This window comes from Musca vetustissima, unplaced genomic scaffold, assembly GCF_032173495.1.
Source record: "Musca vetustissima isolate MV318-11 ecotype Yass unplaced genomic scaffold, APGP_CSIRO_Mvet_v1 utg13589, whole genome shotgun sequence".
Taxonomy (NCBI): Eukaryota; Metazoa; Arthropoda; class Insecta; order Diptera; family Muscidae; genus Musca; species Musca vetustissima.
Window position 1 is genome coordinate 55060 of NW_026888871.1, and position 17266 is coordinate 72325.

At 31.1% G+C, this 17266-nt stretch overlaps 1 protein-coding gene across 1 annotated transcript; it reads left to right on the forward strand.

Moving 5' to 3' along the window:
* The first annotated feature begins 10 nt into the window (after positions 1-10).
* Positions 11-10482, forward strand: LOC133336653 (transcription factor kayak). Its single transcript, XM_061544932.1, has 3 exons — positions 11-149; positions 7088-7517; positions 9025-10482. Exons 1-3 carry the CDS (start codon positions 96-98, stop codon positions 10206-10208), a joined length of 1668 nt encoding a protein of 555 aa, XP_061400916.1. The 5' UTR covers positions 11-95; the 3' UTR covers positions 10209-10482.
* Positions 10483-17266: the final 6784 nt, after the last annotated feature.

Here is a 17266-nt window from a genome sequence, read left to right on the forward strand (position 1 = left end):
ATAACAATTCCAATAATAATAACACTAATAATGATAATAACAACAACACCAACAACAATAATAATAGTAACAACAATAATTGTGATCGTCTTGCAATGGATGCCTGTGAAATTGCCAATTTCCTCGCTAATGAGCTATTTATGCAACAGGTAATGAATTTTGATTTGAAATATAATTAGATTTTAGTCTCATTTTGATCATTATTTTTGGAAAGTGTTATACGAGTATTAAGGCTAAATACTATATAATGCATTCATTAGGAAAAAAAAGGTTTTATACTCGGCATTCGACGCAAAAAAGTTTTTTTATATTATTTATTGGATATTAAGGAACCTTTATTAGAAATTTTCTATATTATAATGTATTATACTCTTAAAATGTCTAAGGAGAAAAGTGTTATACTAGATTATTTGCAATATAAATGGATTTTTGTTTCATTTGGATCAACTTTTTCGGAAAGTGTTATATTAATCTTAATTGTTATATCTTTCACTTTATTAGAAAAATTTTATACTCGACATTCGATGTAAAAAAGTGTGTTATATCATCTCTGTCGCTGGAAGAAAACATTTTGTATTAGAAATTTTCTATAACATAAAGTGTTATATTCAAGAAATTCTAAACAGCAAAGTGTCAGACTAGATAATGTAAAATATAATTAAATGTTTGTTCCATTTTGATAAGTTTTTCGGAATGTTTTATATTTATCCTAATTGCCGTATCATATTTATTAAAAAAAAGTGTTATACTCGGCATTCGATGTAAGAAAAATTGTGTTACATTATTTCAATCGCTGGAAGGAAAATTTTATATTATAAATTTTCTTTAACACAAAGTGTTATACTCAAAAATGTCAACACAGAAAAGTGTTATACCACACAATGAAGTGTTATAATAGTGATTTCACCCAAAGAAAGGTGTTATACTTGATATTTTACACATTAAAATGTGTTATATTGGATATTTGATTTACAATAAACTGTTATATAGAAACTTTCCTTTACGGTAAACGTGTTATACAAAAAAAGTGTTTGGTACCGAAAATAGTTATATATCATATTTTCTGCATGTAAAAACGTTTTGCAGTACAGTTTCTACCACACAAAGTGTTATACCAAAAAGGGTTTATTCCTTATAAGAAATATTCTCATACTCAACGTTCGACATAAGATAAAGTGTTTTACTTCAGGCGTCGTATTACTCGTTCTCTTTTATATAAACTGTTATATATATTAGATATAATTATGGATAGCTGTTACATTATATATTTTGCGTGTAAAAAACAGTTTTACAATATCATTATTTTACTGAAAACTTATACAAAACATTGTTTTCAATTTCATTGATATGCCAGAAATGTTCGAAGCCGACAAAGTGTTATAATGCATATTTTTGAATTCAAACATTTTGTATAAGAATATTTCTATAGGGAAAAGTGTTATACAGCCTATTTTCTAAAAGGAAAAGCGTTATAAAACAAATTTTCTATTCAAAAAAATCTTGTACAGTACATTCTCCGTACTAAAACTGTTATTTTAAATATTTTGAGAATAGAAAAAGTGTTATACAACACAATTTTCTACATGAAAACATTGTATATAGCATAAAAAAGTGTTATACTGGCTAAATTTTGAGTTGAAAAAATATTTTTTTAAGCCAAAACTGTTATACAGCACAAAATTTATATTAAAAAGTTTTATACAACGCTGTTATACTGAAAATGTTCTAAATAGAAAAAGTGTTATACAGCACATTTTTTATAAGGATATCTACAAAAAGTGTGCAGCGAATTTTGTTATAAAATGTCATACAGTAACAAAAAGTGTTATACAAAAAAATTCGGAATGAAATGAAACACTTTTTTTTCAGGATTAACTGTTATACAGCATATTTTCTATGTGAAAATTTTTATACCCTCCACAAGGTTGAGTGTATGATAGATTTGTCTTTTTTCGTATGCAATTAAAGACCCCTCACATATATATTCCCGATCCGAATAAAATTCTATGTCGATTTAACCATGTCCGTTTAGAAAATTTAAACCTACATTGCTACACCTCCTAGGATGTTATGGAAAATAGCTTATGTCAGTCCAATTAATGTTATCACCTCATTTTCTGTATTTTAAGCGTTTCAGACGAGCTTTCCAACCGAAGTGGTTTTAATTTGTCATTTCGGGTTCTTTGTAGTTCTAGAGAGATATATTATCAATATAGGTCCATGTTTTGACATATGATGGCACTAGGTACATTTTTCAAACGAAGTGGTTTTCTTTTTTTTCTTTCTTTTTATTTATTATATTTTTTATTTTTGTGGTTAGAAAATGTCTTCTCAGGAAATTTTTGATATGTGTTCACGTTTTGGTATAGTCACCCTACAAGGATACCAATCCATTTTTCTTCGCGAGAATTTTTTAATATGTGTCCACGTTTTGGTATAGTCACCCTACAAGGATATCGATCCATTTTTCGATATTTTGATGGTTTTAGATGGGATGAGAACACTTTTGACATATCCTCTAAATACGAAGTCCCTTCCAAGTTTAGGTATGTTCGTCCTAGGCGTCTTGTCGGAACGAAAAAAGCTTCTATGCCGAAAATTTCCAATGTAAGTCCATATATTGAGTATGGACTCACATTGTTGATGTATTTTGAATTTCTTTTCCTACATACTACAATTTCTTTAAAATATTTACAATTCTTCAAATAAATTACCCAGAAGCATTTAAGAGTGTTTTATTTAAATTAAAACCAACTCTCCCTCTCATTTCTTCTCATTTTTTTTAAGTAAAAATACGATCAATGGCAACATTGCCAATTAAATTTGCCACCAATAGCAGCAGCAGCAACAAAAGCAATATCAACACAATCAAAATGTTGTGAATTTTCCTATGAAGGAAAGTCAAAACAAAAAAGAAAAAAATTGGAAAATTTCACTACGAGTTCATCTTTAAAAATAAACCTTTTCCCCGTCCGACCGACAACGATCGGTGTAGTGTGTGAACCATTTTTGTTGTTTGTTTTTCTTCGCTGGCTGTTCTGTTGTGGCTTTTCAACATTGTTTTGATTGTGTTTTTGATAATTTTCGCGGAAAAAATTGAATCGAACTGATGTGTTGAATGAAATGAGAAATAAATGTATTAATAAATAAAGAAAAAACAATGAACGAACAAACTGAACAAACAATTTTAAAAACCGCATTTTCAATAAATATTTTCAATAATTAAATAATAGAATTAAAAAAATGCAGGAAATAGCGTTTATAATAACTTATAATGAAGGTCAAAGGATCAGAGATATGTCATATATGGGTTATAATGGTTTTTCGAGACTTTTGGATTCCGTTATTATAATTGTTATATTTTATAAAAGGGTGGACAGGATTTGAATTATTTGAAAATAACAAAATGGCGCACCAAACTCCCAAGGTTTGCCTGATCGAAACAAAAATTTGCGCGGCATTGGGTCCAGATAGACCTCTGGGAAGTTTGGTTGAAATCGGTTCAGAATTAGATATAGCTCCCATATTCAATTAATTTCCCTTCCCAGTTTACTTATAATGCATTCTAATGAATTTAATTAACAATAATTTACATAATTATTATTACGAATTATAGAATTTTCCCATGAATATCCAAATCGAACTATGCTAATATTTTTGTTTTGTCTCCATATCAGCAGTGAGTATTGTTGATATACACGACGGCATGCAAAACATCTGTCAGTTGTCAGCTTTGCTTTGATTTAAGACAATTTAAGTAGCCACTCAATAGAACAAAAAAAGGCAAACAAAACATTTGAAACACTTTTTCTCTCCTATTGCTAATCATGCTAATCATTCGAAACTATTATAAAAATAGCTTATGATTTATTAGTTTATTTACTAGCATTTTTGTTGTTATTGTTTTTTGCTTTTTTATTTGTTGTCGTCCCCCTCTATTTGCATTGGTATAGTTTGCTAAACGTGAGAACAAATATTTTTTAGTTCACTTCATTTCTGGGAGCTTTAAACTATAATTATTAGTTTTACTATTTGTTTCAGTAATTTTAAATCTATAATTACTAGAAAGGTGTGGTAAATGTGTAGTATACTATTATGACTGCTATTAACTATTATTAACAACAACAAAAATGCATACCGACTAATAATTATTATAAAATTACCGATGTTTTGTGGAGATTTGAAATTAAAAGGAAAAGAAACAAATTAGGTGAATATTTTGTTAACAACAAATTAATACTTAAGCCAAAGAATCAGGAGTCGATTTCGAATATAAGGTATATAACCTTAATGGAATATAACCGTGAATACAACGGGAAATAACTGTTATGACTGCCATTAATACAGAACCCACCTAAACAAATGTTACGACATTTTGAATAATTAACCCTTTGAGCCCCGATTTTTTTTTCCGTAATCATAGAACAATTTTCTGTTCACAGATTTTATGCAACTATTCTAGATAGGATATGGACAAATTTTGACATCGCTACATCCTTGCATTCGGGAAATACAGTACATTCTTTCTGAAAAATAAAAGCCCAATATCAAGAAACCCAAATGCAAAATCGACGAAAAAATTATTTTAAGTTATTCTCTATATTCTGTTTTACAAGAATCAAAAATAATTCTGACGGCAGAGTTCGTATATTTCAAATAATAAGCGATTTAAATAATTTGGACTGTATACACAAATTAGTACTGTACATATTTTTGCCCTCTTCTCCATATTAAAAAGCTCATAACTTTACCAAAAATTTGAATTTTTTAGATTTTTCTTGTGATATTTGTCGTCCATAAACAGGCCTTGACGTATGCAATCCAAAGAACATATATCTACTAGCAGTATATTAAATATTAGCTCTAAAACATTTTGTTGCCTGTGGGTAACATTGGGCCACAAAGGGTTAAGAGGACCTGGTCGCATTTTTGACCAGAATTTGTTTGTAATTTGAATTGCGGGTTCTCATTTTTCAGATGGGTACTAGTTGTAGCATAGTCCCCAAATTTTACGTATATTGAAAGTCCTTCCAGTCTTTCCTTGCCAATTAGAGATCGAATAAGTATTTTGAATGTCCGATGGAAGTGCCTATAGACAGAACATTTTGTAGGTTCCTGTATTCATGTAGCCCTCATATAAAGGCCCTGTTGCAAATAACAATTCCGCCCCATTTTTCGCATATTGAGAGTCCTACCAGCTTTTCCTTATCACTTAGAGCTTATAGCTCGCAGAAGTTTTTTGAAAGTCCGATAGAAGTACATTCAGACAGAACATTTTAAATGTATGTTCCTGTTTTCATGTAGCCCCCATATGAAGACCCTGCTGCATTTTAAATGTATTGAAGATTTTACCAAACATAGTAACTCTTATTTAGAGTTCTCAAAAATTTTAGGACCCAGCAATAGGCACGTCAATTTTTTGCGTATTCTGAAGGACTTTCGTGCATTTTATAACAGCAGTTTTTGTAATTTGGCATAACAGTTTCTCGGAAGATATAAGGAATCTAAGCAAAAATATCTATCTCGGTCCTTATTTGACATAGGCACCATTATAACGACATTGTTCTATTTTCATGTTTTCATATAGCCCCCATATTCAAAATTTTGAATTTAGTTTATTAGACAAAATATTTTCCAGGCCTATAATAGATCCTGTCACATTTTTCTTATTTTGAAGGTTTTAGCCGAAAAAAGTGACCGCATTTTGGCCTAATATATTCTCAGAGGATATACGACCGATTTGAAGAAAATATTTGGCAAAGGTCTATGTTTTGAAACAACCTCAAAAATAGGGCTTTTACATTATTTTCGATATTTTGAAGGATTTGGCCACATTCTCCAATCGGAGTAGCAATAATTTGGCCTTGCGGGGTCTCAAAAGAAGAACTATATACTAGCAGGAAATATTCAGTATAGCTCTTTGTTTTGACGCCCTCATATAATATTATAAGTGTCCTAGCCTTATCGCATTGTCCAACTAAAGTTGATCTTTAGTTCTCAGAGGATACAAAATAAATTCCTGAAACACTTGGAGTCCCGCAGATAAAGGTCTAAATCCATTTTTAGTATTATCGAAGTCCAAGCTGCATTTTCCAACCAATTTTGGTCTTGTAGGTTCTCAAACAGCAACTTCGCCATCCATTAAAGCCCCCACCAAACACCTGTCTGACTCACCAAAATTTAATTTTTTTTCTATAACTAAAAAATATATATTCTTCCTCTAATAATTCAAATCAAAAAACAATGTTTTAGTTAGTTAAAATAATTTTCAAAAAAATCCACAACTGATCATAAAAATATGTAAAATATGAGTATCCTCATTATATATGTATACATACATATATAAATATGTAGATCATCATGCACACGTTATGTTTTGGTTTTTTATTCTGGCAGACCGGCCAGACCATTTGGGGTTTTCATGTGCCAGAAAATTTCGTATTCTCCCCCAAAATGATGTGACGACTGGCATTTTGAGAGACAATCAAACACAAAGTGTTATAAAATTTTGTATATATGAAAACAAATTTTATAAATATATATAATATTACATATAGAAAAAGATTTTAGTGATATTATAAATTTTCATAATGGTGACTTTAATAGGACACACCTACACGTGATGGTATATGCAATACGAATATATATATTGCGGTCATGCATTTATTTAAGATTTTAGATTTTGAATTAATTTTTTGAAAAAAAAAATATTACCATGACCACAACATGTGTATCGATTATTCACAGTCCACATTGGTATGGGGGGGAAATGTTCCCCTTTTCATTGTTTTTATTTATTTTTTTTTAAGAAATGTTTACACTTAAAAAATCTGTAAGTGGAACTCTACAAGATCTCACAACGAAAATATACAAACAAGTTTAATGCGTATTCCGTTGCAGAACAACAAAAACATACATTGTTTACACGACTTTGAACTCAAAAAACACACAAATGTAAACACACAAGCTTTCCACGAAACAAAAAAGTTTTCTTTCTTTTTTTTTACAAAAATGTTTTCAAAACCGAAATCTTCTAAACTATGTTGATTACTAATTTATATATTTCTGTTTCTTCTTCTCCTTCCAGCTCGTCTCAATGGAATGCATGCAAACAGGTGTACCCACATTGACCACACCCACCCTAACGCCAACAACACTGCGTAGCATAGAGGAATCCTTTATACAATTGACAAGTGAGCCAATAAATGCACCATATCAAGCGGGATTTATACCACCACCATTGGGTTCATATAATCCAACTACAATAACAACGAATAGCAATAACACCAACAATACAACAAACACAAATAATGCCTCAACGATAACATCGGTAACAGCACCGATTAGCGGTCTCACCACCGCTGCCCTCAACAACATCTATTTGGATGATATTAGCGGCGGTGCCAGTCTCAACGATTATGGAAATACAAACGATTCGGGTACCGAAGAAAATTCTCAGGAATCATGGAATGATCATAATATGCATGAAGATAATTCGATGGCCACAACCGATAATTGTAAGTAGAACATAAATTAATAAAGAATGTGGAAGTTAAAAAGAGATCAGTTCATACTTTGGTGTCGGAACGAAGCTCTCCTAATAAAAAAATTTTCATAATCGTCTTCTTAGCCTCTGAGGGAGCATATCATATTTTACCGTGTGAAAATTCAAAATCCTAAATATAGACCAGGATCGGCCTAAAAACTCTACTCTTTCATAATCGACATCTTAGCTTCTGGGGTCTTCTTAGCCTCTAAGGGAGCATAGGTAGCTTGTGGTACCTTAACCCTTAAAAGGAACCTCAATCAGGACATTTTTAACAAATATTTTAACAAATATTCTGCTAGACTTTCTTGGTTTACCCTTTACAAAGTAAAATGCCAATGTATAGCCACTTCGATATAAGAAAGTCGACTAAAATACAACCCCCATATATGGGGCGTAACCCATATATGGGGGTTATTTCAAAGCCTGGTCATTTATTAAAAATTGTCTGCGAAGAGTTTTACCTTCCTCCAACATGGAATGACAAGTTATAACCACTTTGGTAGGTACCTTTTAGTAAAAATTGTAGCAGAGCCATCTATGTGTCGACGATGGCATATTTTACCCTGTGAAAACCCAAAATCGTCTAAAAACTCTGCTAGGACCTTCAAAAATATGTAAACCCTTAAATGGAGCCTCAATCAGAACATGGACCTATATTAAAAATATTCTGCTAGACTTTCTAGGTTTACCCTTTACAAAAAATTGCCTGCTATGAAGACCCTTTTAGGTGATATAAAAAATCACTAAAACCTACGAAATCTGTTTTATAAGGAGGCATTCTTATATAAGAAGCTATTTCAAAACCGAATTATGGAAACTTCAATATGAAAACGCTTTCGTGCGGAATCCTTACATGGGATCTAAATAAAAAAACCTTCATTATCTTTTTGACGCTCTGAGAACCCTTAATGGCAATTTTCGTTCATTTTGATTGACTAAGAACCTCATAATTGCTAAATCCGGGCGGAACTGTTATCTCAAATAAGGAAAATATTCTTCGAAAATTATTTTTACCCTTTGAAATCCACAAAACTGTCAAATTCCGACCACTTCGTTGCGAAAACTCGGCTGGAACATTCAAAAATCTTGCAATTCAACGGGACCACTATGTGGAACATATAACCAATAATAAACCTTTTATTCGAGTAGGTTTTCACCTTTGATACATTCAAAATTCTTAATATCGGAAGGTGGTGTTATAAGGGGAGCTATACCAAATAGTAGACCTATAAGTTCAGATTTCAATAACAAACAACTTAGGGTTCAAATAAATACATTTAAACACTATAAATCTACCTTTAATACTGCGAGCTTCCAATATCAACAGACGTTTAAAAAGTCCGAAACATTTTGCCTAGGCCTAGGGTTCCATATCAACCCTTCCGGTCAACTGATACTCTTCCTTTTCCATATTTTTTATAATCTCTTAAAAAATAGACCTCCAATACTAATCGCATTCTTTTTCCCCATTACAGCAAGTGCCGCCACCGATACCATTTCCTTTCAAAATGGTCTGGGTATGTCTCATCATCTCAACAATTCCAATTCCTCAACAACCAATGACTTTACCACTGTCAATCTGACCACACTGGCCGTGGCCACGGCAATGTCCAAATTAAACAACTCAGCCGCCAATCTTAACTCAAATACCTCATCAACAAGTGCCACTACAACAAAAAATACTACCACCACCACCTCAACGGGTCGCCGTGGTGGTGGTCGTCGTCCTACCACAAATGCCAGCCTTACACCCGAAGAGGAAGAGAAACGTCGGGTACGTCGTGAACGTAACAAATTGGCTGCGGCACGTTGTCGCAAACGTCGTGTCGACCAGACCAATGAACTGACCGAAGAGGTGGCTATGCTGGAGAAGAAACGTGAAGAATTGCAAAAACAAATCGAGTCGTTGAATGGCACCAAACAAGAATTGGAATTCATACTGGAAGCCCATCGTACATCATGCCAAAAAAATCCCGATATGTTGTCAGTGAATAGCCTCAGTGGTTTAATGCCGTCGGCACCGGACAATGACAATATCACCGGCCTGGATACCACATTGTCGTCAACGGCCCGAAGTAATTCACCCTTGGACTTGAAACCAGTATTGAACGATCAATTATTAGCTCAAATTAAACCTGAACCATTAGATACTACATTCGATTCCAATTCCTCGCTGGATGGTCCTCCCTCGCCCAAGAAAATGTTGCTGACCAACAATAATCCCATGATACCACCGCCCCTACCCAATGTCGCCACATTGTCAGCCTCCCTGGCTGCAGCATCGTCCACATTGAACACACCCATTGTTACAACGGCACCCATTAGCTTTGGCTCAGTATTGTCCAATAATTCGGTATTGCAGACTAATTTGATTAAGCCGAATTCCAAGCAACGTCCTAACTCCTTGCCCACAGTGCCAAGGAATATGGCTCAGAATTTGTCACTGAATATGGCTGACAATAAACCGCCCACGGACATTAATGGTGTGGCCATACAAACACCATCGACGGGAATGTTTAATTTTGATTCTCTCATGGATGGTGGTACTGGTCTGACTCCGGTTTCCGGTCCGTTGGTGCCTACATGTTCGTCACAAAACAAACATCCCTTGGAGTTGGTGACACCCACAAGTGAGCCATCCAAGTTGGTGAGCTTATAACATGAACTGGAACTGGAGGAGTAGAGAAGAAGAAAGGTGACGCTGATGAAGACGACAACAAAAGAAACCTGTGACATCCGAGGAGAGAGAGTGCAAACGAAGCTGGTCTTAAAACAAATGAAAAAACAGAAACAAAAAATAAAAACAAAAAACTTTTTAAAAGCAAAGCCCCCCCTTATATATTATAAGCAAATGGAACTTTAAATTTCTTACAACAACAATTGATTGAAGAAGCAAAACCCAATTACTTTTTAAAAGTATATTATATATAATTAATTAATTTAAAAAACAAAAATAACTTTTTATATGTTTAAACTAAAAAAACAAAAACACTTATTGTTAAGTCTTAAGAAATTGAAAACTAAACTAAAACAAAAAATGTAATGAACCCTGAATTACTAGAAAGCCTAAGTTATTTCCAATTTTGTGTCCTTGTATTTGTTTGTAAACCCCTTACCCCTCCAAAAAAGAAAACAGAGAGGGCAAACCACAAAAGAAAAACAAAAAACAAAACTATCCATTATTTAGTGTTTAAAACAATAATAATTAAAATAATAAAAACAAAAATCCATTAAATTGCTTTAAACCGAACCAAGTTAAATATAGGCAAGTCCAAAAGGAAGAAGAAGAGGAGGGACAAAAATCAATTGCTCTTTCCTTTTTTGAACGTCCAAGAAATTTCTAAGAAATTAACCAAATGCATGTTATTTTTTTCAAATTGGCATTATTATGATGATGATAATGGATATATCTATTTGTTATATGTTTTCTTTTTTTAAATAATATGTTTTTTATAATTTTTGCCTCTTTTTTTAATTCAATTTCAAAATAATGTATTATTATTTTTAATTATTTTTATATATACAACAAAAACCAACATATGAAAAAACCATGTTTAATAATGAAACGAACACATAATTATATTTTTTATAATATAAAAAAGAAACGATTTTTTTATTGCAACAACAACATCTACATCTATTCCCAAACACACACACACAACCATATATCCACAATATACTTTACGTACGACACAAAACAGAAGCAAGAAAAATATCAACCAAACTATTTTATTAAATTTTTTTTAATTTGTATAAGTTTAAAGTGGAAAAAACAAACGAATCGATTTATATTTAATTGCTTATTTTTTATGAAAAAATATACTTTTTTATTATTATTGACATTTGCTGTTATAATTATTATTATTGTTTCTTTTTAATTAATTGATTTTTTTGTATTTGAATTCTCTTAATTTTTTTTTAATTTCTATGTGCAATTATTTAAAAAAACAAAACGAAAAACCACACCATTATATTTATTATTATTTTTTTTAAACAAGAATGAATGAAAAAGAAACAATTAAAAAAACGAAACAAAACTAAAAAATAAAAAAAACATAATAAAAAAATCTAAACGAATACTATTTTAAATTTTAAAATGAGAATAAATATTTAGGGGACTTTTTAAAAAGTATCAAACTTTTTTGATAAATCTATTGTTATTAGATTTATCTAAGGTGTTTGGGATTTTATATATACCACAGTAAACATATAATTATTTCATTTTAGCTAGTTATTTAACGTTCAGAACGATTGATCTACTATGATACGATTTTTTTACAATTTGTTTTATTCTTCCATAGGAGAATAATTCCAGTTTAGTAAAAAATTGAGGCCAGTATGGAAATGATAAATTATTGACATAAATTAAACCTGAACCATTAGATTCTACATTCGATTCCAATTCCTCGCTAGATCGTCCTCCCTCGCACAAGAAAATATAATCCCATAATCCCACCCCTACCCAATATAGCCACATTGTCATCCTCACTGGTTGCAACATCGTCCACTTTGAACACATCCATTGCTGCAACGGCAACCATTAGCTTTGACTCAGTAGTGTCCTATAATACGGTATAGCGTCCCTATATCGGATCTTAATGACGAAAAATTCTTCCCAGTGATTTTTGTGGTTTAAAATATAAAATATACGCTGGGAGCCAGATCTGAAGAGTGTGTCATGTGCAGAAGGTATTGAAAACCTAATTACTTTGTTATGGGAATTCGACTAACACTTTTATATACCTAAAATGGGGCGTGGCCGTACTATAGGGACTATATTCAACTATTAACATATACAAACATTTTCATAGAGGTTTATGTACCCTCACCACTTCGGTTAGAAAATTCAGCTCGAACTTTCAAAATACTACGAAATCTAACGAGCCCGTTATATGGTGTATTTGTCAAACAGCCACTTCTGTTGTAAAAAGTATCTAGGACCGACTTGTACGAGGCTCAAAATTCCTCTGGAACCTCAATTCTAAAAGGATAATCATTTGTTTCATGCATCTAGGACCGACTTGTGTACGAGGCCCAAAATCCTCTGGAACCTCAATTCTAATAAGATAATCACTTTGTAACAACATTGATTAGAATCCTGGCATAAACAAAAAACAATTAACATGTCTGGTGAATATGTCAAATAATCTGAGATTATTGGAATCAAATGTCGAAAAATTTACCAGTGGACTTGAAATTAATAAAAAAATGGTTCTGTTGAAATAGTCCATATAGGCGCGGGTTTCCAATAAGAGATTTTGATATTAAAAATGTGTAATTTCGTAATGAAGAGGAAATATTCCGTTAATAACGGAAAGGAATTTTCTAGTCAAATGGCCACCAGGTCCATTGGACATTTTCATTCTTGTTCGCATAACCCCAGGAAGAAGTCGGAAATCAGAATATCTCGGAAGTCAATTGTTACCATTTCTTTGGCTTATGGATTATTTAAGCCTCGTCAATTTTGTTAGATCAAATCGACGCTGAACTGTTGGCGTTTACCTTGTCTTTCACGTGGCTCACAGAAAGACGTTGCAATGTGTTAAAGCATATTGCTGGTCATTTATGACTACCTATTCGAGAAATAACATAGCCCGGAAACTTTTCCCTTTGAAGAAAAGAACCCTAGTCTTTGATATGTTCTATGTTCCAGATTTGGAAATGACGCTGATGTCTTCATCCTTCACGATACAGAAATAAAAACATATTGGTGATTTCGTTGCTTTTCGGTGAATATAGGGTTTATCAATACCATCTAACTTCCACTATAAAAATCATTAATCGTCTCTCTATAGTGCAATCTATCTACAGTAACCGAGTTCATACCAACCTCATCTCGACATAGCAAAGACCCTCGACCCTGCCGGACCATAATCCGTACCAAAAAATCAAAGTTTGAGGACGGCATATTAACAATTTTAGACTTATTAACCACCATCGAGGTGGAAATGGGTTTAATAAATCAGTACTATTTTCACAGAGTATTTCATATAATTTTCATTGAAAGGAGGAAATTAATAATTTTATTAAAGAAATGGGTGAGTAAAAATTACCATTAAATAATGCAATAACCTAACAAAAATTCGAATTTCAAGAATAAAATTGTCAATTTGTCCCTTAAAAACTCTCATTTTAATATTTCTATGCAATTTAATAAAATTAAAATAATGTTAAGAATAAAGAAAACAAGTCAGGCGTTGTGATATTTATAAATATAATATTAATAATTAAAAATAACAATTAATATAAATACTATTTATAGATATAAAAAATTAAAAGAAAAAACATACAAAAAAATATATTTTATGCTTTTTATATAAATAAAAAATATGGAATATTATAATTTTTCTAAACAACAACAAAAAATATGGCCTTTTAAAAACAATTATAGATTTTTTATATAATAGGATGCTAATTAACAAAACAAAATTGATAAACAGTTTAACACAGGCACACAACTAAAAATGTAATAACAAAAAAAAAGAAAGCCTTATATGAATGTTTTTTTTTATTTAAGTTGCTTTAGTTTTTTTACACTATAAATTGAGAATATATATTTTTGAAATATTTTGCTACACTTATTGGTAACTATATATATTTATTGTATAACAAAATTGTATAACTTTATAAATTTACATGCATATACATACATTAGCTTTTCTATTAACAAAGAAAAACATATTTTTTTTATAAAATCGATAGTAATTAGCAAAAGAAAAAACAACAAAAAGCAATTCTCTATATTTTTTGGCAAAGGATTACAACAAAAACAAATAGCATGAAAGCAAACAACAACAACATGGAACATTTGTAGCTTTAATTGATCACTAAGTAAAAAAATAATTATAAACAAACAACAAAAAAGGGAATAACAAAATGCTAAGGACGAAATAGGGAGAACAAAATGAAATAATTATAATAATTAAAAAACTAACAAAGGCATAATATAATTTAATGAAAATAAAATCAAATTTTATTTGATTTATCTCTATAATAACTATCACGGTGAAATGTATTTTAATGTCCAAAAAATGTTAATAAAAAAAGTGAAATACATTTCCCATAAAAAATAAAAATATTAATTATAATAACTGCAAACAAATGCATTAATAATAAAAACATCCAACTAACACCAAATGTTTTAAATATTATTTAAAGAATATAAATAATAAGGATAAATCTAATTTAAAAAATAATAAAAAAATCAAAAAAATATAAAATTTGTATTGCGTGTTTGAAAAAGACCTACAAAGTAAGTATTATATGAATTTCCCTTAAAAATGATATAGGCATATGAAGGGGGAAAATATATATATATATATATATATATATACTAAGCATATAAGGAATTGCAATGAACCACAGCCAAAAAGTTGTTTTTCTCTAACGCCGGAGTTTTTTACTTCAAAATCTTTAAATTTAATTTAAAACATGATAAATACTATTTTGTAATATAATTCAATTTTATCATAAAGCTGCTGGCAAAAATGTTTCATGCATGTAAGTCCTTTTATATAAGGACATATATCAGAGGTTTCGAATTTAATGTTGTTCAAATCGGCCATTCAATTAGCTTCAAATACAATTTACAATTTCATATAATACTGACACTTTTTGGAGTAGGTATCAGAAAAGAGGGCAGGCGGTCCCACATTCGTACTTGATCTAGGCTTGGATCCAAATCGGGCATTTCATTCGCCTGATATTAGAATCATAAATATTAAAAATTTCGTCACTTGTGGGGGTGGTACCAGAAGGAGTGGACCAATGGGTCCCACCTTCTGACTTGATATAGGCTTGGTAAAGATAATAGGTGGTGCAAAATTTGGTTCAAATCGGACATTCCATTAGCCTGATATTGGATTTATAAATATTGAACATTTTGAGCTTTTGTGGAGGAGGTACCAGATGGAGTGGACCAATGGGTCCCATGTTCAAACTTCATCTATTCTTGGTAAAGATAATAGGTGATGCAAAGTTTGGTTCAAATCAGACATTCCATTCGCGTGATATTGGATTTATAAATATTGAAAAAATTTGACTCTCTGTGGGAGAGATACCAGAAAGTGTGGACCAATGGGTCCCATCTTCCTACTTGATCTATGCTTGGCAAAGGTAATAGGTTGTACAAAGTTTCGTTAAAATCGGATAGTCTATTTGCAAGTTATTATAAAATTAATTTTTAGCACAATTTCGACCATTTTGTTGGGGGGTTGGTACCAGAAGGAGTGAACCGATATTCTCCATCTTGGAAATTAAACAAAGTTTGGAAAAAATATTAAGATGTGCAAAGTTTGGATGAAATCGATTATTCTCTTCGAGAGTTATGGTGTGCACCACCCAGCCAGACAGACATTTGTAAATCGTCATCCAAATTGTCTGAAACGGATTTGCTCCAAAAACAACATGGGGACTGAAAGCAATATTTCATAAGAGGGTATAAAAATAAGTCGATAGTTTACATATCCACGAGCATTTACACTATAACAATTTTGCTCCCATTTATAACATAGATGTGTTTATGTATTGCCAATATATAATAAAACATCAAAATTCCTCCTAACCATTTCTGCAAATTGTATAAAAATCCATTAAATATTCGCTGAGTTATTTACATTTGATTTCAACAACATTCCAATATATACTTCATTGTTTGGTTCTTCTATGTATCAAGTCATGGACTTTTCCATAGATTTGTTATTTGTTTGGGGTATCTCACGGTCTGCACCATTTAGCTACAATGCATTGCAGGTAGTTATCAAAAAAATTTGACGATATTTTACATATTCTCGAACTTTCACATAATGCAATTTTTTGCATACATAACATAATTTTATTCACTGATTTTTAATATGTAATAAAACTTCAAATTTCCCTCTAACCCATTCTGTAAATTTCATAAAAATCGGTCAAGTATTTGCTGAGTTATTAGCATTTGAATTCAATCATCATGCAAAATATACTTACTGTTCGCTTCTGTTGGCCTATTAGCTGAAAATGAAAAACCACACAAAAATCCATTTTGTTAAACGGGGTAAATTTTGTTTCTTTCGTCTTCTTCTTTGGTTTCATTAAAATGTAAATAAAAATTGTGGCATACTTTTAGGATGACCAAATTAGTTTATTATCTCGATTTAAAAGAACTTAAAAAAATGACAAGAACACAGCTAAAAAACAACAATTATCTCCGTGAATTTCTATAAATTAATTTAATGTATTATTGTATCTTGGTCTATACACTCCTAGCTTTATGATAAAACAGAATTCTATTACAAAATAGTAATTTATTATGTTTTAAAAAGAAATTTAAAGATGTTGAAGTAAAAAATTTCGGCTTTAAGAGAAACACAAATTATTGGCTGTGGTTCATTGCAATCCTTTTTACGTTTAGTTAAACGTAGCTAGAAGAGTATAGAACAAAATACAATAATAAATTAAATTAATTTATATATATTCACTGAAATAATCGTTGTTTTCTAGCTGTGTTCTTGTCATTTTTTTACGTTCTTTTAAATCGAGTTAATAAACTAATTTTGTCATCCTAAAAGTATGCTACAATTTTTTTCTTTACATTTTAAAGTTACCAAAGAAGAAGAAGAAGACGAAACAAAATTTACCCCGTTTTACAAAATGGATTCTTGTGAGGTTTTTCATTTTCAGCTAATAGGCCAACAGAAGCGAACAGTAAGTATATTTTGCATGATGATTGAATTCAAA

Coding starts and splice junctions, on each gene's coding strand:
- LOC133336653 (XM_061544932.1), top strand. CDS start 96: ATGGATGCCTGTGAAATTGCCAATTTCCTCGCTAATGAGCTATTTATG. Junction 150..7,087: donor ATGAGCTATTTATGCAACAG/GTAATGAATTTT, acceptor TTCTCCTTCCAG/CTCGTCTCAATGGAATGCAT. Junction 7,518..9,024: donor GATGGCCACAACCGATAATT/GTAAGTAGAACA, acceptor TCCCCATTACAG/CAAGTGCCGCCACCGATACC.